The sequence below is a fragment of the Micropterus salmoides genome, unplaced genomic scaffold, assembly GCF_014851395.1.
Source record: "Micropterus salmoides isolate LMB-PRFRI ecotype aquatic unplaced genomic scaffold, ASM1485139v1 Ms_hic_scaffold_7, whole genome shotgun sequence".
NCBI classification, from domain to species: domain Eukaryota; kingdom Metazoa; phylum Chordata; class Actinopteri; order Centrarchiformes; family Centrarchidae; genus Micropterus; species Micropterus salmoides.
In genome coordinates, this window is record NW_024044459.1 from 9419130 (window position 1) to 9443695 (window position 24566).

Below are 24566 nucleotides of genomic sequence, written 5' to 3' on the forward strand. Positions count from 1 at the left end.
TTAACCTGTGGTCAGTATAGTAAATTAACAAAGAAAATTTACTGAAAATATTCACGATACAACATGCAATCTTGAAGGTTGTATCAGATTGTGCAAAATCTAGTTTTCATCAAACTTATATGGAGTTTGTTGTGTTTTTGAATTCCTTTTCCACATCATTATTTACAGGTTAATACACTGAAAAGAGTTAATGTTTCCCGGTTTGGATGCAACAACCTGCGCTAGCTAGAGCCTGTCAAATTCAACGTGTAAAGGCAGATTTCAGTCAACAAACCCTTTGTCCAAATGCTAAACGCTTTATCAGATAATCCTCATTTTCCCACAGCTGGGTGTCCTATTGGCCGCCAAAGATTATTTACCTTATGGAGTGACCACACTGCTGTAAAATCAGCTTAAATGAAAAAAACCTGAAAACAAAACGGGGCCAGATATTTAAAAACAAGACTTTGACATTCAGAAATCACATGCGATGACGGCTGTACAGCAACCTCTTTGCAGAGAAAATTTGCTAAAAACTCACCAGGGAAACCACAAACAAGTGAGCATTTTAAGATATCTGGTAGAAATGACCGATTTATCCTTGATGTTATGGATACAAAAAACAAAAAACAGATTTCTCAGTTTCATCCCCAAAAGTTGGTTCATGAAGGACTGGAGGGATGAAAGGATGGATGGATGGCTGGATGATGGCGCTGGGTTAATCTCTGAGCGTCTTGGTCTCATGGGCAGTGCTGCTGTTGGAGAAATTGTACAAACTAGGCACGTTGTTTGTAGAAAAAGTATGTGAGGAGCGCTCTACAGAGACAAAATTAACAGGTCGAGTGCTTATAGGTGGTAGTGACTTGCTGGATATTATTGTGGAAAAAGTAAAAGAAGTGGCTGTGGATACTGGATGATGTATGTGAAGAGAGATATGAAAGGGATTTTTGTGAAAACTCAGAGGGAAACATCAAGTATAAAGAGGAATAAACCAAAATAATTATGATTTAGCATCATGTCAGAACGTGAAACGCTTTGAGCGGACATGTAGATGTGCACTGGAGAAATAAAAGCCATCAAGACAAACTGCTTTTAAACCTAGAACATTTATCTTTTTTTTCTCAAAAACTTGTTAATACTGAATTGTACAAAGTACCAATTGAAAGACTGCGTGTTAGAGACAGAAAATGCCCATAGTTCAAAAACAAAGTTGGACAGAGATGTGGAGGTGGTACTGTATTCACATATGAGATCTTAGTGCACCGAAAGAAGAAAAAAGTACAAGTACAACTTAGATTTGTGAGAAAAAATACGCCCCTTTATCAGAGAAAGGTATATTCCCCTCACAGATGTGAAAGATGCCCCATCATCAAAGGCAATTTAATATCTGTACAGCTGTTGTACAAAATCAGAAAACCCAGTAAGGTGATTTTAGGAGTGAAGTATAGGCCTCAAAATGCTCATAAAGACAGACTTCATCAACTCCACCAAAACTGGAGGGGTATCCATTAGCGTTAGCGTCAAATCATGTGCAAATGAAGCAAAGCTGATGCTGCCCGTCCAGGCCGGTAAAACTGATCTGACTGCGGTTTAAAGCTGAGGTTACAGGTGCTCACAGCATTCATCCCAAAGTTATGGCTTTTCTTTTCAAATACTGAACAGAACAAATGCTTGGACTAATTTAACTAACTGAATCTCAAAAAGTCAGAGTTTACTAGACACTACAATGGGAAATGGGTCGGATATGTTGAACACTGAGTGCATGTGCAGGCAGCCATTTTTGAGTCCTCCTGCATAGAAAGGGCTGGGTATCAAACCTCAATATCAATGTGTCTGTTACACTAAGTATCGAAAAATGTCAAGCACTGAAAGTTGGCGTCAAATGTCTAATTACAATTGTAATCTTTTAAAAGAATTCTACAGTCAGATTGAACTTGACTGAAATCTAAATTTTGCCAATTACACACACACGCACATGCATTTTTTTTTTTTGAGCCTCTCAAAAACATTACAACAAAACCAAATTAAAACTCCAAAGTGTCTTTAAATAAAGTTTATCCGGACACTTTTTACACCTTGTGACGACTCAAAAATATGACAACTTTGAATTTCCCAAGTTATTCTTTTTAAGAATGGAGCAAAAGAGCAAAAGCTGTTTTATCAAAAATGCACAAAGACGAGGGACTTCTACAACAACAACATATATGTATGTCAGTACATACATTACCTGTGCTTATATAGGATTTTCAGAACAATAGCTTCCTGTTTGGTTTTGCTTATACGATGTGACTCTGAGAGTTTGAGAGGTACTGCTGGATGCATAGCATAGCCCTGAGTTACAACTTACATAAAGGGCTATTAGTTCTATCCATCTGACACAAATATACAAAGTTTACACAGGAATCTGGCTTTAAGAGGCTCCAACAACCAATTTCATAGTGAGCCTTTGGGAAATACATTCGGCTCCTGGTCACAAATCATTAGCAGATTCTTCTCAGGAGGTTTTTTTCTCTGGCACCAGTAAATAATATTATCTTCTTATTGACCGAGCATAAGTAATTCTGGGGAGATTCTTTGGCTAATCAGGTGATGGGAAACGGGACGATCAAGATTCTTTTAAGACCGTAGGTGTTCAAAAGCATGACTTCAAAAGCTAAAAGTTTAAAGCACATTGTCAATGTCAGGATTGTGTTGCAAATATATTTCATGTCTTAAAATATTTTTTCATTTAGCCTGAATTAATTGTCATAGTGCTGCAGAGAACTCACGAGTTGCATCTTTTAAACTACAGTGAGAATGAATCGTCTGAGCGGAACACCTCTGCAAGTAAAATATTTAGCAGTGATCAAAGAGAGGTACAAGACCAGTACTATGGAAAAAGAAATTCATAGGCGCGAATGCAGCAACTCAGTAACATCCGCGCAGCACCGTGAGGTGGCTTTCAGGTTGAGATTTGCAACTTGACAAGAAGGATAAGTCAGGTGACATCCTTTTCCACTATTTAAAAATAAGCCCAGTCAACATAATCCCAAATAATATGGAAATGTGATCCAGAAAAAACTTTGGTAGCACATGGGATACTATCCATTATTTTCCACTATAAATAAAGTGTCAATCTGAAAGCCCCCTAAAACAATCTGTAGTCAATATTATCAGTGCTGTTTTGTGACCCGCACCAGTGACATGAGATGATTCATGTTCTAGTTCCTTATGAAACACATCAAGTTAGTGTTAACAGTGACGTTACATTACTTTTAAAACGCCCTCTTAGTCCTTTTTAATCTTTAAAATTGCAGATAATTACTCACATGTATCTGAATTAAGTATTTTGATGTTTATTGGCTGATCAAAATAGAAAATATGGACCTGTGTTTATATAAATGACGAATGATGTAAACAAACCTTTCATATCCTCATAAAACTTTCCTAACTTAAATTCAGTTGTTTGTAGTGCTACTCCTTTTATTAAAATACCTGTCAAGTTAGTTTGGGAGTGATAGCGGTCCAGTTGTATAGATTTTAACACAACATGCATGTTGTGATGCAGCATTAACATTATGTTGTGTTTTTACTCTAAAAATATTATTTCACAGCTGTGTGAAATGAGAAAATAAACACCAAATGAAATTTAGCTAATCTGCACACATTTGTGTAGGAGATTTATCTTTAAAAAGTTGATAGTATTAGTTAAGGTTTGTTGTTGTAGGAGCAGAATCTACAAGCGGTCATCATACCTAAGGCAAAAAAAAACAACATTTGACATTGGGGGTTACCATAGCAACCTCACCCCAAGCCCAACATTTGGTATCAAGCCTTTTCAAGGGGAGAAAGAAAAAATGAAATAAAACATTTACAGTGTGCAAAAACACAAAAAGGAGCAACAAACGGGCGAATACTTCACTCCTTTTGGATAGGTGGGTCTTAGGGTTGGAGGGGTCAGATGGTGTCTGAGTTTGAACATGATCGGTAACCTGTACAGGGTCCTGTATAAAGCTGGAGGGGGGGGGGGGGGGGGGGGGGCAGTGTTTGAAGGTGGGGTAAGAAGGGTGGGTAGGGCTCTCTCAGGCTGCACTACCTGTGGACCGGCAGGTGCAGCCCGTTGAGGGGGTTGAGCGGGTGGGACAGGGGAGGCTGCAGCTCCAGCTGGGCCAACAGGGAGAAGTGGTCCGAGGGGATGTGGGGGTGGGGGCAGCCGGTGATGTTGTTGTCGATGAGCCACTGGCTGTCCAGCGGTCCCAGCAGGCCCAGGACACTCATGTGAGTCTTGGAGAAGAAGATGTAGTCGATCACACCCTGCAGATACAAAGACATCATGTGATATAAATTTGAGGGCAGGTCATTCAAATTTAATATATTCTGAGTTGCGGTGGAAATGTATTCGCATCAGTGAGTATCGCAAAACTGGTGATGAAAAGTTCTGTTAATTTCATGAAAAAAAAATGTATTTGACAAAATATGGTAAACATTTCGAATATATTTTTTAAATTTTATCTTAAGGGGAAAGTCTGGGGAAATGTGCTTATTCACATTCAGCCAATAATTAGATGAGACACCACTTTGATTTATGTACGCCAAACCTGAAACTACAGCCAGGAGACTGTGATGCGATGCGGTAAACGCGGACGGAATCGGGGGAATTTGATAATAAAAATGGAATCAGCTGTTAAACGTGACATGTCACGGAATCTGCCAAAATGCGGTTGCAATTTATAAAAATCAGGGTTTTCCCTAGAATTATATGCGTCTGATTCACAGCACGTAAAAACTATACTGCGATGTTTTGGTGTCATTTACGTGTCATTTACAAGCACCCTGATTCTCTCCTCTGCTCTCTCTGTTGATTTACCACCAAGAGAGGATACACGCACACACAGAGAGACACAGACAGACGTGGTCATATCGAGGTCAGCGTGCTAGATACCTAGAGCTCATCCCTTCAACACACTCTCAAAAGTGCAACCACATTGGAAGATGAAAGACCTTCTTTTAGACAGACTACGTGCAAGACACGGCCTTATTGAAGACTTTGTGGCTGTGTGGGCGGACTCAGATATTCCATTAGAAAAAATCGAAATCTACATCAAGTAGCTTAGGGTGGCTGTTCTGCAGAAGTTCTGTGGGAATAAATGATAATCAAGAAATAACCTATTTAATAGGGGATGATTTATTTGTCTATATAATAATTACACGTACATTTGAACATTTCTATATGCCCATTTGTTTTGATACATTGATATTTATAACATTTGTAATATTTTTTCTTATTGAGTTGTTGAAATTGTATTCATTCACCACATCATTACACACTCTTTCTGATGATAAAATCTGTTTAAATTGAAAACACACAATTCAGAAAAATTAAAAATGAACAGTATTTTGTTATTTTAACACTTTGGATTTTGTATGGATTATGCAAACGTGATATTACGTTTATTAGTGAGCTTTAGAGGCGCTGGTAGGCCGATGCCGTTGCCTTGTTTGTCAGGCTGGTATACGAAGGGTTAATGTTTACATCAAGGAATAAAACCAGGTCAGTAGTAGCTAAGTAATTTTAATCTACACCTGCTAATAATGTTGTTGACTGAAGCATAAGCCCACTGAATATTTCCATACCAGAAAACTTGGTGCTCTCTGCACTTTGGATGGTGGATGTATGCACACTGAGCTTGACTCATTTCATTTGCATCTCTTACCATTCATTAGTCATCCAATGTGTTCATTTGTTTACACTAAAGTAAACAAAAACTCATTGATGATGCATCTGTGCAACTCAGTGTAGTCAAGGAAATCAGTGTTTCTGTTAGACCGTCTATATGTTAGAGGTTTGTCTAAGACAGTTGGGGAAGTCCATTAATACTAATGTAAAAGTTCAGGTGCAGAAAAAAACAGTCAAACGCCTGCATGACTCATTTGGAACCAGAAACCACAAGGCAAATGCAGATTCAAATACCGGATAGATGTGCTTGGTTTTCTAAAGGGTAAATCATTGCTCACACACTGCAATGTTCAGAGCTTTCCATTCCCACTAGGATCACCCACAGCAAAACCACTCATAATGATATAAAACATCCCACATGTATGAAATTATGTTATGGCAATTACTGCATCACATCAGCTAGATTCGGTTTTCTGAACACTTACTGTTGAACAGTACACGTCCTTTAACTTGATGCCTTGATGATAAACTTATTTATTTACAATTACACTGGGCCTCCAAGCTTTTCCAAGCTCACATTTTTGTAAATATTTGATTATATCTTTTCATGTGACCTCACTGAAGAAATGACGCAACAATGTAAAGTATTGAGAGTCTACAGCTTGTATAAGAGTGTAAATTTGCTGTCCCCTCAAAATAACACATCACACAGCCATTAATGTCTAAACTGCTGGCAACAAAAGTGAGTACACTCCTAAGCGAAAATGTTCAAATTGGGCCCAATTAGCCATTTTCCCTCCCTGGTGTCATGTGACTCGTTAGTGTTACAAGGTCTCGGGTGTGAATGGGGAGCAGGTGTGTTAAATGTGGTGTTATCGCTCTCACACTCCCTCATACTGTTCAATGGAAGTTCAACATGGCACCTCATGGCAAAGAACTCTCTGAGGATCTGAAAAAAAGGATGGTAGCTCTGAGTGAAGATGGCCTGGGCTATAAGAAGATTGCCAAGACCCTGAAACTGAGCTTCAGCAACAGGACAGGTTCCACTCAGAACAGGCCTCGCCATGGTCGACCAAAAAAGTTGAGTGCACGTGCATGTGCTCAGCGTCATATCTAGAGGTTGTCAGTGGGAAATAGACGTATGAGTACTGCCAGCATTGCTGCATAGGTTGAAGGGGTGGTGGGTCAGCCTGTCAGTGCTCAGACCACATGCCGCACATTGCATCAAATTGGTCTGCATGGCTGTCGTCCCAGAAGGAAGCCTCTTCTAAATATGATGCACAAGAAAGCCCGCAAACAGTTTGCTGAAGACAAGCAGACTAAGGACATGGATTACTGGAACCATGTCCTGTGGTCTGATGAGACCAAGACAAACTTATTTGGTTCAGATTTTGTCAAGCGTGTGTTGCGGCAACCAGGTGAGGAGCACAAAAAGAAGTGTGTCTTGACTACATTCACGCATAGTGGTGGGAGTGTCACGGTCTGGGGCTGCATGAGTGCTGGGGAGTTCATTGAGGGAACGATGATCCCCCTCCCTTCAGAGACTGGGCCGCAGGGCAGTCTTCCAACATGATAATGACCCCAAACACACCTCCATGATGACCACTGCCTTGCTAAAGAAGCTGAGGGTAAAGGTGATGGACTGGCCAAGCATGTCTCCAGACCTAAATCGTATTGAGCATCTGGGGGACATCCTCAAACGGAAGGTGGAGGAGCGCAAGGGCTCTAACATCTACCAGCTCTGTAATGTCGTCATGGAGGAGTGGAAGAGGTCTCCAGTGGCAACCTGTGAAGCTCTGGTGAACTCCATGCCCAAGAGGATTAAGGCAGTGCTGGAAAATAATTGTGGCCACACAAAAACTTGACACTTTATGCCCAATTTGGACATTTTCACTTGGGGGTGTGCTCACTTTTGTTGCCAGCGGTTTAGACATTAATGGCTGCGTGATGTGTTGTTTTGAGGGGATGGCAAATTTACACTGTTATACAAGCTGTACACTTACTATTTTACATTGTAGCAAAGTGTCATTTCTCCAGTTTTACACTTGAAAAGATATAATCAAATATTTACAACAATGTGTGGGGTATACTCACTTTTGTGAGATACTGTATTTTTTTAATTGTTCCAGGCAGTAAAAATTTGAGAATCTATTAGTAGACTTTTTGAAAATTTCTTGAGCTGTGTAATTCACCCAAGTTGTGCAAGTTTCAAGAGTCTGTTGCTACCTTACCGAAATGGAGACCAGTAGCAGTCTATAATAGAAGGAGAAATAGATCCACGTCTAAAGTGGTACCGCCTGCATTGGAAAATAAGCAGCAAATTAGGTATTGAAAACTTGCTAACACACAGAGGAGGTTTTTACCTTAAAGTCATATGTGTAGTTGGTGTAAGGCATCAGATTGCTGTCATAGGCGCTCTTCAGCTGGAAGCTGTGTGAGATGCTTCCATCAGAGTTGCCGTTTTTGCCGTTGCAGTTGAAGTTGGTCAGACATTCATTATATCGTAGCTCCTTGAAGTCCTTGTGGTTCTCGGCCACTCCTCCGTTGCTCAGGTATTCCACCACACCTGGATCATACAAAGGTAAAATTTTGTTGTAAAGGTGCACCATGACATTAATGGAGAACATCCATCCTATTTTATAAAACCCTGTCTGTGTTTATCTTTATGCATATACAGTATAGTGTCCAGCTGCATCATTTATGAGACTAAACACTACATTAGTTTGGGAGAATCACACTGTGCAAATAACATTATTTCATACAGATTTATCCAACAATGACACCATAAAACAAACGCACAACTAAATTTGGTGCAACATAAATTGAAGAGGACTGAGAGACTGAGTGTGAGACTGAAATGTTAAAAAAAGACTCCTGGAAAGTGAGATAATCCCACCGGAGTCGGGCAGCGAGTTGAGGTCAGCACACATGACGATGGGGATGGAGGATGGGTCGGAGGAGGTCGGTGAACCATTCGCAGCAGAGCCTGAGGCCCTCTCAGCGATGCTCTTCAGCTCCGACAAGAACATCATAGTTTGGATCAACTTGACGTCCGAGTACTCTGGATCCCAGTGCATGTGGGCGTTGGCAACCAGTATCAGCTGCCTCTCCTGTGGTGGTTTCATGCCTGAAAACAAAGACGAAAAAAAAGAGGTCAAATGTTTAAAAAACTGTTTAGGTGAGATAAAATAAACCTACAAGGGATTATAGAAATGTCATAACCTAAACCACAAGCAAACAAAAAAATTACAAGAGTGAAAACTTTTTATTAAAACCCCCAAACCACCAAATTAAACCTGACCATGGACTTATTTTGGTTACAGAAAAGTACAAAGCTCTGATGTAACTTGAGAAACTAAAGAAGTGCTGAGATAGTAAAATCACATAATAAAAAGGAAGAGAGAGACTTACAGAGCATGAGTGAACTAGAGTTACTGTCCTGCAGTTACACTTCTGTCGACCAGTCAAGTTGCAGTTTACATCCATGTCTGTCCAGACTCATAAAATATGTAGTGACCACTTGCATAAAAATGTATAAAGTGTATTTTATGGCCAAATGTGTAGTTTTCACTATATTGATGATACATGACTTGAATATACATTGTTAATGATAGATAGATAGATAGATAGATAGATGGACAGATGTATTGATAGATAGATAGTTGTTGAGGAAAGCCTGTACCGTGCTAGTTATTGTTTATTCATTGTGCCGCCCCACTCAGTGACCTTAGACAAAAGCATCGCCTATTCAGTGTTTGACCAACAGTGAAATATGGTCACAATCTCCCATTTTTGTCATCACTTCATCGCGGTCTCCCATGAAACTTCTGCGTGAAATTTTGTTATAATTACTGCAATTACTGCTTGAGTTAGTTGAACGTGTATGTTAAGGTCATTTTGATATCAGTGACATTAAACCTTTGACAACTAAAATTTAATCCGTTCGTCCTTGAGCCCAAGTGGACGTTTGTGATAAATTTTAAGAATTTTTTTCAGATTCTCGGAGATTAGGTCTGGGGTGTTTCGTCAACGTAATCGATTACGTAAATACGTCGACTCGCATTACATGCCTTCAAGTATTGCTGCATGCGGTTTTAGCAGGGATTCCCCGGGATGAGGTCCAGACAAGACCGCGCTTTCGCTTTCTGTTTGGGAGTATTAATAGCTTCACTGCAGCACAACTGATGCTGATACTGATTAAGTATCCCGGAGCACTGACAAATTGTGTTTACTTTCTGTCCCCACACAAGCACGGTACATTATCAGCACGAGGACACGTGGTCCGTTAAGATGTATTTCTTTGTTGCCTTCATGTTAAAAGTAATTTCTGCCACACTGCTGCCATGGTAACGTAACATTACGCTGTGTGTCATCTAATGTTCGGCCGTTTCAGACAATCTGTGACTGTCAGCACTGTCTGTGAATCATTTTATTAATATTATTATGTTATTTTCTTTGCCCCACACTGATGCAGAAATACATTTAATTATCCTACTGTATATTACTCAATATTGAAATAAATCCATGTCAAAAACATTTAAAGTTTTAAGTAGCCTAATTAATGTCTTATTGTCATATCAGTGAGGAGGAAATTGGATTCATTTTAAGATATGTTGCTATTCTCATTATTCGAATGTGCTTCATCAGCATGATTGAATAAAATATTGATTTATTGATTAGACATGTTTTTGATATTTATTTTGGATAAATTGGTATGATAATTGAGTAAAAGGCAACTTTTTTTTCATTTAGAATACACAAAATTAGTCGTTAGATATCAACTAATCAAAAAATAATCGTTATGTACAGCCCTATCTGAGACATCACAAGAATGAGATGGAGGGACATAAAATAGAAAATCCCCGGAGGCAGTTCTACTGAACATGTACGGCCACGGTTAAATACATGGAGCAAAGCTGTGTTGCGTGTCACTAACTACAAAGTTTAATCAATGGACTGACAAATACTCATACATTCAAACCACAACAAAAGATATTCGTGAAACAGATATTATTTTAGAAGTATATTTTCATAACCAACCCATATATTCTGTACATTTATTTATATATATAACATACTGATCCCTCCACTGAATGACATCTAGTGGATTCTGTTGACTTTTAATCACAGTCACTAGTGACACCTAGTGGCAAAAATACATTTTCCTGTATTACTTTTATTTACTTGGCAAACCCATAATTTTGGATTTCTGGTTAGAAGCTGACTGCAATGTTGTTCATTTATTTTTGGCTACACTATATTGCAACAGTGCCACCGAGGATCCATATATATATTGTGCATTAATGAAAAACCTGTGTATGGTCTTTTTAATGGTTGAACTTAAGAAGTACAAATGTGTGGGGGTCGGTTCACATGTATAGTAAATATTTCCTTGATTGATAAATCTACATGTGCCGAAACTATTATTTGGTTTATTGTTCAACAGAAAACCATTTTGATTATCGATTTATCATTAATTTATCAGCTTCTGAATCGCATTTCTTGTGTTACATCATTGGAAATTGAATATGTTTTGATGGTGGGACGTTGACTGGAAAAACAAGCAATGGAGACGTTGACCCGAAGGTCTGTGAACTTTTTCACTTGTTTCTGGGAAGCTGGAAGCACTTGGAGGCCTGAAAAGTGTTGCACTGGATTACGGTACAACAAGACAAGGGAGTGTGTGTCTGTTCTTACCATCAGAGAACATGTCCTTGTTGACCTCTAGCAGCACGGCCACCCCGATGTTGTCTTTGGTCATCACTCTGTTCAGCATGACCTCTGAGCCCTCAGAGTTCGCCATGGCCACCTGGTTGAACTCCACAGTGTGTTTCTGGACCAAAGTGAACCTGCAAAAACATCCACAAAGCGGCATAAAAATCAATGCAGGACTTTGAAAACTCAGTTAAATTTATGATGTAAACACATGAATGAAAAGTCAGTTTCGCATCAACTTCTGTAAAGCTCCACCGCTCTAAATGTCACTTAGCTCAAACAGAAAACATTCTCAGAAATCCAAACAATACAACAACCTACACACAAATGTACTCAATAAGGCATGTTCTGTAAAGTGTAAAAAGTAAAACTCACTTCTCTGTCTTGAAGAACACAGCACAGCCGTCAACATGTTTCCTCTCCTGCTCAGAAACCAGTTTGGCACGAGACTTTGGACAGAAGTAGCCATCGTAGCCACGCTCCTTTAGCGTTTCCAGAAACAAGGTGTAGTACTGCTCTGTCTCCACCTCCTACAGAGACAAACAACGAAAGAAATGCAATCAAAAAAAAAGTCAATGAAATCTATGTATGAAAGTGTTACTAACTGTGACACTAGAGTGAGAGCAACTATCAGCCAAATATAAATAGCACATATAAAATCCCCAGTTCACCAGATGAGGTTACTGCATCTTGATGCCTTAACATAAAAGTAAAAAACAAACAAACTCTCTCTCATGGGAAAGACTAACCAAGGTCAACTGAGATTTGTTAAACATGAATCGCATACCAAGGATGACTGGCTGTTCTCATTTCCACATGTCAGTTCTCTCAACCGGATCTTTCTTCTTTGAATATTCATCATTTAAAAACAATGTTCCTGTTTTTTTCATACAAAAATCCACAATATCTCTATAACTTTCCATTTCAAAGATGGATTTTGGGTTTTGTCCAAGCCCATGTAGCACATGTTGTAAAGAACTTTCCATTTTGATATAGTTTAGTTAACAGCTTAATAATTCGATTTCCACTAAACCCTGCCCAAAAATAACATCTTATGAGAATAAATAGAAGTGAAGTTGTAAAATATAATAATTGGCAATACTGTTGTTATACATTCATGCCAATAAAGCAGTTTCTCTGTTTTTCTCCCTTTTCCCTGATTTTCTGAACTTCTGAAAATTCAAAAATATTCCCAAATGTCTTTGAAGCATCCTGGTAATTTGTAAGACAGTTAAAGAGACTGGTGAATTTTGGAAGTGATATTAGCAGGAAATAAGGATATTAGCGGGAAAACAAACAAACTAAACTGAGGACAGGTAATCAGTAATGTTTACCTCTTTATCTATTTGACAATGACTTGCTTGTGTTGAAGGGGAATGGTTGGATATTCTGGACTTACTTGAGGACTTGATAGCCGCTGCTCTCCACAGAGCACAAATAATTACGGCACTGACGCGACTAAACGGCTCAATAAATCAGCCTCATGCTCTACTAAAACGGACGTTCTGAGTGAATCATCCTCGCTTGGCTGTTAGAAGTCACTGTATAGGCAGGTGGTGGGTCACAAGTGAGATTGAGCAAGAATGTAAACTGCTACAATCACATCCAGTCAAAATCAAGTACATTTTAGCTTTAAAAAAAGCAAACACTCTCTCTTCTACTCTAAAAAAGTTGTAAAAGTTGTTTGGTCCAGTGACACATTCATTTAGCCATGCCAGCGTCACGGCATGGCAGAGCATCCCCGCAAAATTCGATGAAGGCCAATCAGGTAAAGTTATGTAACGTTAAACTATAATTTGAATTTAAGTTAAATAGGCTACAGCTGTTTAGCGCATGGAAGCCGTTGCCATGGTAACTATCCATAGAGCACCTGCGATTTACTCATAGAGCACCTGCGATTTACTCACAGAGCGCTTGTCTCCTGTCTATTCACCTGAGAAGAGCAGAGCAACCCCGCGGGGCCGAGCGACTACGTTGTGATTTTAAGAACATTCCTCAGATCGACATCTTCCCCATTACTGATCAGCATGCAGTGTGTAGCTATCCACTTCGCTATGGCATTTGATCGCTTGTCTTGCTTTTGTTTATCTGCTTCTCCCAGACTCTGCATCCAGCGTAGTCTGCCGAAGCCTCCCTCTGCTGCTAGTTTGGGTGGGTGATTTGCAGGCTGATCAACATCCCACCCCACCTGTGAGCCATGGTTTGAGTGTATGTGTATTCAGAGCCAGTGAGCAATGGACTTTCAAATTCATCATTTACCTGCAGGCTGATGATGTCGGCGTCACAGCTGGTGATTTCCTCCATGATGCCTTTCTTCCGATACTCCCAGTTGAGGGCCCATGATGGACAGTAGCCGTATAGCTGTCGCGTGGCGTACTTATCACACAGCACGTTGTAGCACATGACCGTGAACACAGCTGCAGGAGAGGACGGAGAGGAGAGACCACCAAACAGAATCCTCAGAAATAAGCACAGCAATAATCAAAGCCAACACAGGGAAGTTTCTACATAAATCAGTGTTTTGGAGGTACAATGGAAACCACCTCCCATCAAAAGAAAATGTCTTTTACAGGCAAGTCCAAATAATCCAATAGTCCAGAGTTCAATAAAAACACCACTCTAATGTCTGTACATTAGATGGAACTGGATTTTGTTTTAAACCCATTTTACCTACAGTGTGATATGAAAAAGAGAAAATAAAGGCTTATCCAAGAAAAAAAACATTGTTTTATTTATTAAATCATTCATTTTTGACCTTAAAAAAAAATCTTCTGCGCCATCCCCTTGTTTTAACAGCATGTTTCTCATTTTTGGCTCCGTGTAAACGTATGAATGGACTGCCCCCACAACTGAAACACACACAAGGGCCATTTTTATATTTTGGACATGCAAACAGCTTTTTGTCCGCTTTTTTCGCCTGTCGTACTGTTGTACTTCCAGGTATTTCTATTTGTAAGTATTGTGATGATGAGTGTCTCCCCTGTAATGTACAGTGCTGTGAAAAAGAGCAACATCCCAGGAACAATTAAGTCTAACTAACTAACTAACTAATTAGTGTTGTTTAAATGGGCTTTATAAATAAAGGACGAGGCTGTGAGTGAGTTTCATCCTACTTGGCAACTAAGTGAAACTCTACACCCTCTTACATCAATGCTTTTTAGCATTCTTCCCAAAAAATGGGAATATCAGACAGTCTAGTATTCGTGTTTTTAATAATAACATTTAATTCCAGTTCCCATTTTTCCTTAATATAGTCTGTGTTTTGTGGAGCGTCAGATGTCAGCCTTTTGTATATGTGAGATATGTGTGGTTTTTTTGGCAAGTGCTTCTCCAGTACAGTGAGAAAATATTCTATTTAGTATGGGCCTTTGCTGACCATCTCCTGTTCTTTATGGTTCGTGATATAGTGTCTTATCTGGAAGTACCTATAGAGGGAGGTTAAATTGTTCTTGGAAATTGGAAAAAGATTTGAATACTGTTGCTGGTGATTTTAATATTTCAGACAATCCATCTGACATTGGTAGTTGATTAGTGCTATTTCCTCTTCTACCACCTCAGGTTTCTCTTGAGTTAACTTGAGAGCCATTAGTGGTTTCTGACCACCAGGTTGGGAACCACTGGTTTAAGAGACAACATGCTTTACTAAAATTGCTATCAGTAAACAAATCACTGACCATCACAGTTTCATTTGTGCAGAAAGAGAAACAGTGTTTCAGTAAGTGGAGATACGATGCCACAATTGGAGATTTAAGTTGATGAAAGAAGTGACATTTCATATAAAAATCTAGCCTGATGCAGCTTAATTGAAAACAAATATGCATCTCACCTAGACACACACAATCTCTACTCCAACGGAAAGTTCAAGGTATAACCTGCAGTCACTCTGACCCCGATGAACGTACCTGTGGGAATCATTTGGTCTCGCTCTTTCAGAGTGATCCAAGGTCTTTGAGGGAGCTGTTCTGGGTGCACTGGAAACAGGGCAGTGCAGGGAGAAATTAAGGATAAGCTTCTTTGTGACAAAACACAATGGTACACCTGCTATGATATACCAGCGTTGCTCAGGTTTACAATAAACTGCTGTTTAAATATGCATGAGTTCCAATAAATGGTTGTGTGGTAAGGTGAAGCGACTCAGCCATTTACCTGCTAGATTGTCAAGCATGTAGTTCAAAAGCTTTCTGGTTCCGTCCGGCTCCTGGTACAGATTGAGGATGTCTTGGGACAAAGGGTTTCCTGCAAAATGACCAGATAATAAATTTTAAACTATATATAAAAATGGAAAGCTGTAAACTCACACGTTTGCCTTAATTTACCAGCCACTTCAGTTTTAAGTATCCACAATAGTGGGATAGTGGAAATCTAAAACTGTCAGAATTTAATTTAAACTAAACAACTGAGTTCTTGGTCTGAATGGTAGTAATAAAAGAAAAGCCTCACCTTTGAGCCCCAGGGTTTGTAGCTGGAAAAGCCTCCCAAGTTCATAAGGCAGAACTCGTAAAAGATTGTTGTTTAAAAGCAATTCCCTGCAAAAAAAAAATAGGACAAAAATCTCAGTATTTTGTGTCTAAGTCTTTTCTTTCTCTCACAAACTTTCTCCTACAGCGCGGTAATTCCTTGTCAAAACCTCTTCGACCACTTTGTCATTTGTTGTCACTTCAGTTACGTCTTCCCTATCGTTGCTTGTCATCTTCGACGTTGTTTGTTTTGAAGCGAGCTGCTTTTGTGAGCCTCGCAGGATAGCTATTCTCACCCACACATTTTATAATCTTCCTCTTTCTCCTGAGTGTTTGATCACCGTGTTTTAATCAAGTTTTTGAGAACTTTTCTTCTATGCTTTGGGATTGTTTGGAACGTAATCCCTTGAATGAGCCCAAAGAATAATTCATTTTTCAAAATATGCACTGTTAATTTAAGTGAAAGCTTTGTACAAATTAAGTCATAACAAGATTCAGTCCTGTGTGTAAACTTCAAACAGGTGGACAAATGTCAGCAAATAGGCTAACTGGATTATCCAAACACTGCATGCTTTCAAAGCACAGACAAATGACATAACATTTATTGTTATTATTTGTTACATTCGACCATGCACACATTTCATCTGAAATTCATACATGGTTTCAATGATACAGTCAGTGTTTACAGTTTGAATTGCATCTTTGTCATTTATTTCAAAGAATATTTGCACAAGTCTGTCTTAAAATAATGATGGCTCCTCCTGTTCATTTAGAGATCCTTTGCTAATGTGCTTGCAATGTAAGTGATCAGAGACAAAATCCAGTGTTCTTGCTCTGCAGTTTATAGCAAACTATATTGAATTTCCAGAAAATAAACTACGTAACAACATAGATCCCTACTGCGATGCAATATTACATACTGTGTACTGTGATTGTATCTTACAATAAATTTACCCATCCACTAAAGCTCTGTGACAAAACCTAATGGTATGTAAGTTTTTCTTTCCATATTTAAAAAGCCTGTTTTGAGTATCCAGGATATACCATCTCTTATTGGAGACCAGGGCTGCATGATTAATCAAATCACAATCGCGATGTTGTCATGTCATAACTGCAAAAAGTGTGCGACTTAATAAAACAGAAAAGGTGTGTGCGCTGCAGTCTGCTCATTATCTCCGCCCACACTGGGCTCTAGCATGTGCCTCTACAAACAGATAAGCCTACGAGCAATCAGAAAAATGATTTATGAGCAGAGCAACTTTTAAGACAACAACCTACCAAAACCCCCTTCCCCGCCCCGCTGCTAACCGTTCAAAACATAGTCAGACTGGTCACCGGAGCAACGAGAGAAATGCCGGTGCTCCGGTCGCTCTGTGACAGAGACAGACAGACGTCATCGGCAGCTGAAGCGGTAAGACAGAAGAAAACAGGGACAAGATAAGGAAGGCTTGGTTTTGGCTTGCTGGCCATCTAATGTTAGCTGTGGTGGTGTCTTTAGTTGTTCAACATGTTCAACTTTTCATAAAGCCGACATGCTTGTCAGTCACTTTTCGTCAACCGACCACAGCCTGGATGGGGCGGGGGGGCATTAAAAATATTTTGACATAGTACTACAGCAAACTTTCAAATGTTGAACAATATGATTATTGACAAGTTAGTACTTGGCATTAACCAATTAGATACACATGTAGTGACTTTTGCTTGCACGAGGATTTAATAAATAAAAACAACCCACAGAAATAAAACTGGATTTAATGTTCAACTAGTAGTAAAATAGTATACTATTATATGAAATTATAATGAATATAGTAATGAATATTATTGTTATACTAACAGTAAACTATTAACTGAACATTATACACTTTATTTAATGTTATAATATTATACTAATACACTCATGTACAGTTCCTCCTCCAGGTTGTGGATAGTGTTTCTGCAGTGGACAGATGTGAATTTAGCAAAAGGATGTGTGGTGTATGGTTGTGTCAGGATGTCAGTGTGCCAATACTTGCTCCTTCTAGCCGCCTCCTCCGTAGAGCAACACGCTCCCCTTGTTCTATTTTACATCTGTTTTACTACTTATTGTTATAAATATTGTTTATCGTAACTTTGTTTAAGTTGAGAAATTCACATTTCAAAATGTCAGTGTTTGTGCATTTTCCTTGAAAATTAAACAAGCAGAGTCATAATACCATTTGTTCAATATTATTGGCATGCACCTGCAAATCGCAATATTGTCCACTATAATTGCAATATGACTCTTTCTCAAAATCGTGCATTCCTAATGGAGACACAGTTAAAGGATGAACACCGTGTATTTCATGCAGGCTGCTGCTGTAATGAAGCTCGCCGTTCTAATAAATTCAGTCTGCCCATGTTTTCACTACACTGTGTGCACTGATGTTCCTAAAAGTATCTCAGGACTCTCCTGACCAGGACCAACAAAAATGATTTTTGGACAGCATACCTGAGAGAGACCATGTTGCCCAGTTCGGCGGGTAGGCTGCGGAGCTTGTTTGATGACAGGTTCAGGTAGACCAGGTTGGGCAGCTTGGCGATGTCCGGCGGGATTCGGGTCAGGTTGTTGTCATTGATGTGCAGCGCCGTCAGGTGGGTGAGCGTCCATAACGAGGTGCTCAGACTCCTCACCCGCCCTGTGTCAAAACAAACACAGGTAACAGTTACAACAGATGGTCTTTACAAAGATGTATCACTTTGAGATCACATTAGAAAAACACTTGATTGTATATCTGAGCTTTGTGATCAATCAAACCAAGGGGAAAAAAACTTTGTTAACAAGACTTCTGTTGAAAACTGATGTCAATATTGATATTTTTTGATTTGTTGTTTGCTTTAAACCATTTCTTTTCAGGCTGGAAATTCACACAAAATAGCACTTAGACCATCATGTCACACTAAAACCAGACTAACTGAATTCAACAGAATGACCCAATATTAATAGAGGACTCTGGGGCCCATTACTGCAGTGTAATAAAGAATTTACAGAAAAAAGACAGCTGAATTAAACCAGATGAAAAAACAAACCATTCATTTCTAGACTGTTCTTCTGTAGCTTCGATCAGGAAGAAACCTACATCATTTCACTGACTGACCCATATCTAATAAGTATAGATAAAAGTTTAAATAAAATAAAACAGAGACCTGATGACCACCTGGCTGCATGTTATTAACTTTTAATCAGGCAGAGAAAGTTTGTTGACCATTAACACTCTGTTTTCAGTTTCACATTCATCCAGCTATGAACTCCTAACCCAAGAAGCCCTGTGAATCTGTCCGAAGTTGTCAAGAGACATCTGAGGGTTTGGGGTCTAAAGAGTTTCAATTATGTGGTTTACAGATCACATCTTAATTATAAGTCCTTTAACCAACAGTATCATGTCAGGAAATGTGTCTTTTCAGGAAATGTGTCTTTTCAGCTGGGCAGATCAATTATTACTATTGACTAATTTTTATGATTAACTAACTAATTGTTAGATTGGTATATAAAATGTCAGAAAATAACAAAAAATGCCCATCTTTTTTTCCCTATAAATCAGTTTCGCTTGATTATCAAAACTGTTGCAGATTAATTTTCTCTTGATTAATGGCTTAATCGTTTTTAGCTCCACTTTACTAGTGCTAGTTTCTGCAACGGCAGAAATGAGAAATTACAGATCAGCTTTAGTTTAGTTTGCACACAGTGAATACAGTGCGAAACACGTAGGAGACCAGTATGAGAACTGCCATACTGGTTTTTAAACACATTTTCTGACATACTGTTCTATTTTGACTCTCACCGGGATGTTGACGTAAAGTATTTTTTCAATTGTATTATTTTCATCTGATACACTAACAGCAACAATATTTTGCTGTTTTGTTAATGTTGTAATAGTGCACAGAATGTATTGTAGTGGTTTTTAATCCTGTGGCCCAGGACTCTTCTGGTTTACTTCTATTTGTTTAGGTGCAGATTTACACCTGAGCTTCAAGGCCTCAGCTGGAGTGTTTTTATGGAAGCAGACCCAGAGGGAGTTGGTTAGACTGACCAGATATCTCCAGCTCGGCCCAGTAAGACTTTTTCCCATTGGCCGCATCCTCGGCTGACATGATGGTGTAACATCTGCGGGGATCTGGAGGATCATATTTTTCCTTTGGCATACCTGTTAATCTAAAAAACAAAGCAAAGAACAGAGATTTTACTTTAAATTCACACACCAAGAAACAGTCATTAGCTGGCACTGAGGTGGCAGCTACTTATCCTGCAAAAAGCAGGACGACTCTATAGACAAATAATCAAACAAATAATAAAAGAATGAATAAAACGCCATAAAAGGTGTTACAGTTCTCATAGTTAAGGCTTCCTTCTGGAGTTTTAGACCTGTAGCAGCCCTATGGAGCTTTTTTTTCTATGAGTGAATACCTGTTTTGTTTATCTTGCGCATCTCGCATGAGGATGCATGCAGGTGACGAGAAACACAACCCTACTGGCGGTGTCACTATTCGTGTCACTAACACGCCAGGATACGCTTCAATGTGGCAGCACAAGTAAAGAAGACAGCAGGTTAGATAACACAGATGTAAACAAGGCTGATTTTAAATACTTTCTAAAATGTTGGCTTTCCAAATGTTTTATGATGAGGGAAATGCACTCAGCGTGTTTGTTAGACCTCAATGATGCACACAGTGTGTTTCGGTGGGTAACCCTGAATGTAACAACTTCGGTTTTGTTTATGAGACATCTCCACGGGGCTCCTTTAAATAAAGGAATAAAGGTAACAAGGATCAGGTAGAAATGGTAAAATAATTCTAACCATTCTAAAGCTTAATAAAAAAAGACAATTACAATTAAAAAATACAAATACAAAGACAATTAATAAATAACTTTTAAATTCATTTAAAACTACATATAAATAAATAAAATTGTGATACTTGGTAAGTGATCAAAATATTTTTGGATTCTGTATTAAATAATATGTTTGTTTGTTTCTAGGTAAATCTTTTTTTTTGATCAATCTGCCAATTATTTTCTTGATTATTATACTGATAACTGATTTAGTCTGTAAAATGTAATAAAAATGTCCATCACAGTTTTCCAGAACCATAAACATCTTCAAATTGCCTATTTTGTCCAACTAACAGTCAAACCCCCAAATATATTTAATTTACAGTGACAGAGAAAAGCAGCAAATCCTCACATTGGAGAAGTTGGAAGTTATTAATAAAGTGTTTCTGATTAGTATTCTGTCGAACAACTAATTGAACAATCAACTAATTGTCACTTCCTCTCCTAACTGTGGTGTGTTTTAAAATATACTGTGTGTTTTAATTTGGATCTGTGCTTTTCTCTACGGCAAATACTATTCTTTGCGAGTCATCCAGCACCAAGAAATACAACTGAGTTCTTGCATAAAAAACCGAGTTCAGATGAGTGTGAAACGGACCCATGTTTCTTCTCACACAGATCAGTAACATCCACCAACAGTGATCAGTCGTGGCTTAGATGTCACATTTTTTTCTCCAAGCCCCCAAAATTCTACAGCCACATGCAAAATTCTTCCCAACGTACACATCAACCACATAAATGACTGTCTGCCTTTTCAAGTGGCTGGAGGAGTTAAGCACCTCAGCAGCCTCAGACAAAGTTTACCGGCATGCGGCTGCTGGGTGGAGGTGATTTTCCGCTCCAAAACCACAGAGAAAACACCTGGAGGACAGTTACGACACGCTGCAATGAAAACCGACGTCTATATAAAGAGCTGAGGCGCTGATGTCATACGTTTAATCATCAATATGATGGTGTTCAGCCCGTGATTTTAGGAATTCATTTGGACAGTGTAAGCTTAATCAAGGTAGAGAACTAATTCTGTGAGACGATCAGAAAAATAAACTTTTCATCTACACGGCAGCTGGTTGATTTTAAAAATTGATGCCAACACTTTCAATATTAACAAACAGCTGGAACTTTAGTGCTGAATCCAGACCTCCACTCCAAAAGCAGAGTCTCAAATAACAATCAACACTCAACACATGCTGGGCATTCATCAGGTCCTATGTGATCTCAGCCCTCAATATCTTCATGCAAAATTCATTATTCTAAATTAATTTTGTCTGTAATCTCTGAAGAGTGCTACAAGACGCGTTTCTGGTCTGAATCGGGACTTTGGCCGACTTCTCAAACTTTTTCTTGCCAAACATTTTCAGTTTTAATAATGCATGGCTGAGTTGTTTGTTTGATATATGAGTTGATACGTTGTCTTTAATAGGACTTTCAGTGAAATCATATCATGATGAGCATCAACAGATGTTACTAATTTAAAAATTCTGTCGTCTGAACTAATAATTTCAGATAGAGAATTTATTAGTCCCAATGGAAATTAAAGTGCCAATGCAGCATGACATTGTACTAATAAACCAAACTACCAAATATAAACCAACAAACTTTGGGGCTTGTACAGTGTATAACAGTGGGACTGAACATCAGTTTGACCATTTTACATGTAGCTTTGTACACATTTGGCTCACATTACTGGAGAAATATTCTTATTGAGATTGTGCTACAGATTTAAACCCTATCGCCAAGCTTAACCAGAAACAAAAACTACATAAAGAGCTTCCACCTGTATATCCCAGTTGTTGAACTTTAAAGGGCAGAGGACAGAAATAAATCTGACCAAGCAAAGCATGCGCATTTTAGCCTTCAACAGAACTTTCATCTAAAGCTTTAACTAAACGGAAGCAGGTCTGGAAACTTCTTTGCAATTTTGTCTACAGCCCTATGCTTTAAAAAACAGAAACCAAAAAAAAGGGGATGTATGTAATATTACTCTTTGGGAAAGCATGTTAAGACATTATAATAAAAGATACATTGCTGTTATTAACACACTTTGTGTAGCCTAAACATAATGAATGTATTCAAAAAGAAACATATACTGCTAAAGTGAGATAAATTTGTATAATATCTATGTTATGATATAAGACAAGCTACCACCTTAGAGTTCGATTAACGCAATCAATTAAAAGGCTTAAAAGTTCATGTTAAGTGACAAGGTGTCCTGAGTGTTCTTGCTGCATACAATGAAAAATAAATGCCTTTGGTTATCTTATCAGCTTTACTAAATTTTCCTCAGAACACCATGAGTAATGCTTGAAAGCAGTATGCACATGCGGGGAAAAAAAGTTACTCAGTCAGAGATATAAGAATTTCATATGTGGTGAACATCCCATTAGCAACCATGCAATGCTGTCCTTTAGAGGCTGCAGGAAGTCTTCTCAGAAAGCACCCAGCTTGCAGCAGGAGCGGGCAGGTTATTAAAACTCCCCTGCTGTCAGTCTGCTGCCCATACAGGTCAGCTAAACATGCATGCCTCAGGGACACATATAGTACAGGTGTATTATTGCATGACCTGTTATTATCCACTAACTTCTGAACACCATGCATCATATGAGCTAAAGAAGTGTGCAAAAGGGGAGCTGAGTGCATGATATTATGCTTCCAGCCGCCACGAGGTTAGCTGGGGGTGAACAAGTTTGGATAAGACTTACATAACCTGTTTACAAGCGACTGGGTCACAAGTAAGCGGCAACAGCGGTTGCAGACAGATACACGGCCTGCTGGCATTGGTTCATATCATAACCATATGGAGAAAGGCACGAAACGAAAGTTGCAGCGGAGACTTTCATCACATGCCTGAGATGATGTCAACATTTCTCCTGTGGTTGTCACAGATAACCTAAATATTACAGTAATCCCTGAATCTGTTGCTTTGGAAACTGTGGAGTTATTATTTTAACAAGGCGGGAGTTTTTGTAAATGGAAACAATGTGGCGATGGCAACTCCGCAAACAGCTGAGAGGCGCGTATCCAAACATAGCTTTAATGTCAAAAGTGACAAGCACGTAACGTTACACAGACGGGCCCGTTCAGGAGAAGTTCGGCCCACCGCTCCCCAGCTGTCACACCTGACGACGAGGTAAACACGCCCTCTGGATGCGTCTACTTCTGCATTTCAAAATGTCAAAACTATTAAAATATCGTCGAAATGGAGCATGGACATGTGAACCGCCCGGCGAGCTTGAAGCACGGCGCTGGATTTGTTTGGCTAGCGGCTGCAGGGCGCACGCCGCCCGGGCTCACCGAGGCGGACTGCCGGGGAGACGGAGTTTGTGCATATGGAAGCGGATTTAGCTTACGATTTAACCCGAGACAGCCTAGACAGGGTGTCCGCAGCATAAGAGCAAAGTCGGCATTGACATTACCTTCATTCGGGGGCAGTAGAAGACGATTTATAGAGGGAATTGGTAGAGACATGCAGACACGGCTGTTGAACCCGTTTAGACCCTGAACGTCTCGGAAACAGAAGGAAGAACAACAAACGCGGCTTCCGCTCGTATCCGTCCGCACACAGCAGGCACCCCCGTAGTTTTTCTGTCATCAAGTCACGGGAAAATGTTTCTAAACCGACTTTTAACATTAAAAATGAAATAAAACACAAGACGCTGTTCAAAAAAGCCGTAGTTTACTATACTATGAATCATATTGTGAATAAAGCGGTTTTTTAACAAACTACAATTAAATCGCAGTTTAGTATAATATAGAGAGCTACATAGAGTGCAGAGTATCAGTTCATGTTTAATTTAAATATTTATAAGCCTCTTGAAAATTCGGCATGCCGTTATTCCAGCAACGACATTTTCTTGTTCAATCAAATTTTAGTAATAAAACAGGGGAAGATTGGTAGTATATCAAACACGTGATTAAC

General features: G+C 39.1%; 1 protein-coding gene across 1 annotated transcript; it reads right to left on the reverse strand.

The window, feature by feature from the left end:
• Positions 1 to 1066: 1066 nt before the first annotated feature.
• On the reverse strand, positions 1067 to 24174 carry cnot6l (CCR4-NOT transcription complex, subunit 6-like). The gene is made up of 12 exons (XM_038704083.1): positions 24064 to 24174; positions 19854 to 19975; positions 18275 to 18461; positions 15791 to 15876; positions 15497 to 15586; positions 15253 to 15321; positions 13610 to 13767; positions 11726 to 11880; positions 11333 to 11484; positions 8532 to 8762; positions 7999 to 8201; positions 1067 to 4272 (listed from the first exon to the last, which is right to left on the reverse strand). Exons 2-12 carry the CDS (start codon positions 19963 to 19965, stop codon positions 4051 to 4053), a joined length of 1665 nt encoding a protein of 554 aa, XP_038560011.1. The 5' UTR covers positions 19966 to 19975; positions 24064 to 24174; the 3' UTR covers positions 1067 to 4050.
• Positions 24175 to 24566: the final 392 nt, after the last annotated feature.

Excerpts from the sequence above, each read along its gene's own strand:
- cnot6l (XM_038704083.1), bottom strand. The coding sequence starts at position 19,965 with ATGCCAAAGGAAAAATATGATCCTCCAGATCCCCGCAGATGTTACACC. Across the intron at positions 15,322-15,496 it reads CATGCTTGACAATCTAGCAG|TGCACCCAGAACAGCTCCCT; the intron begins GTAAATGGCTGA and ends CCCTGTTTCCAG. Across the intron at positions 11,881-13,609 it reads CCGACATCATCAGCCTGCAG|GAGGTGGAGACAGAGCAGTA; the intron begins GTAAATGATGAA and ends TTGTCTCTGTAG.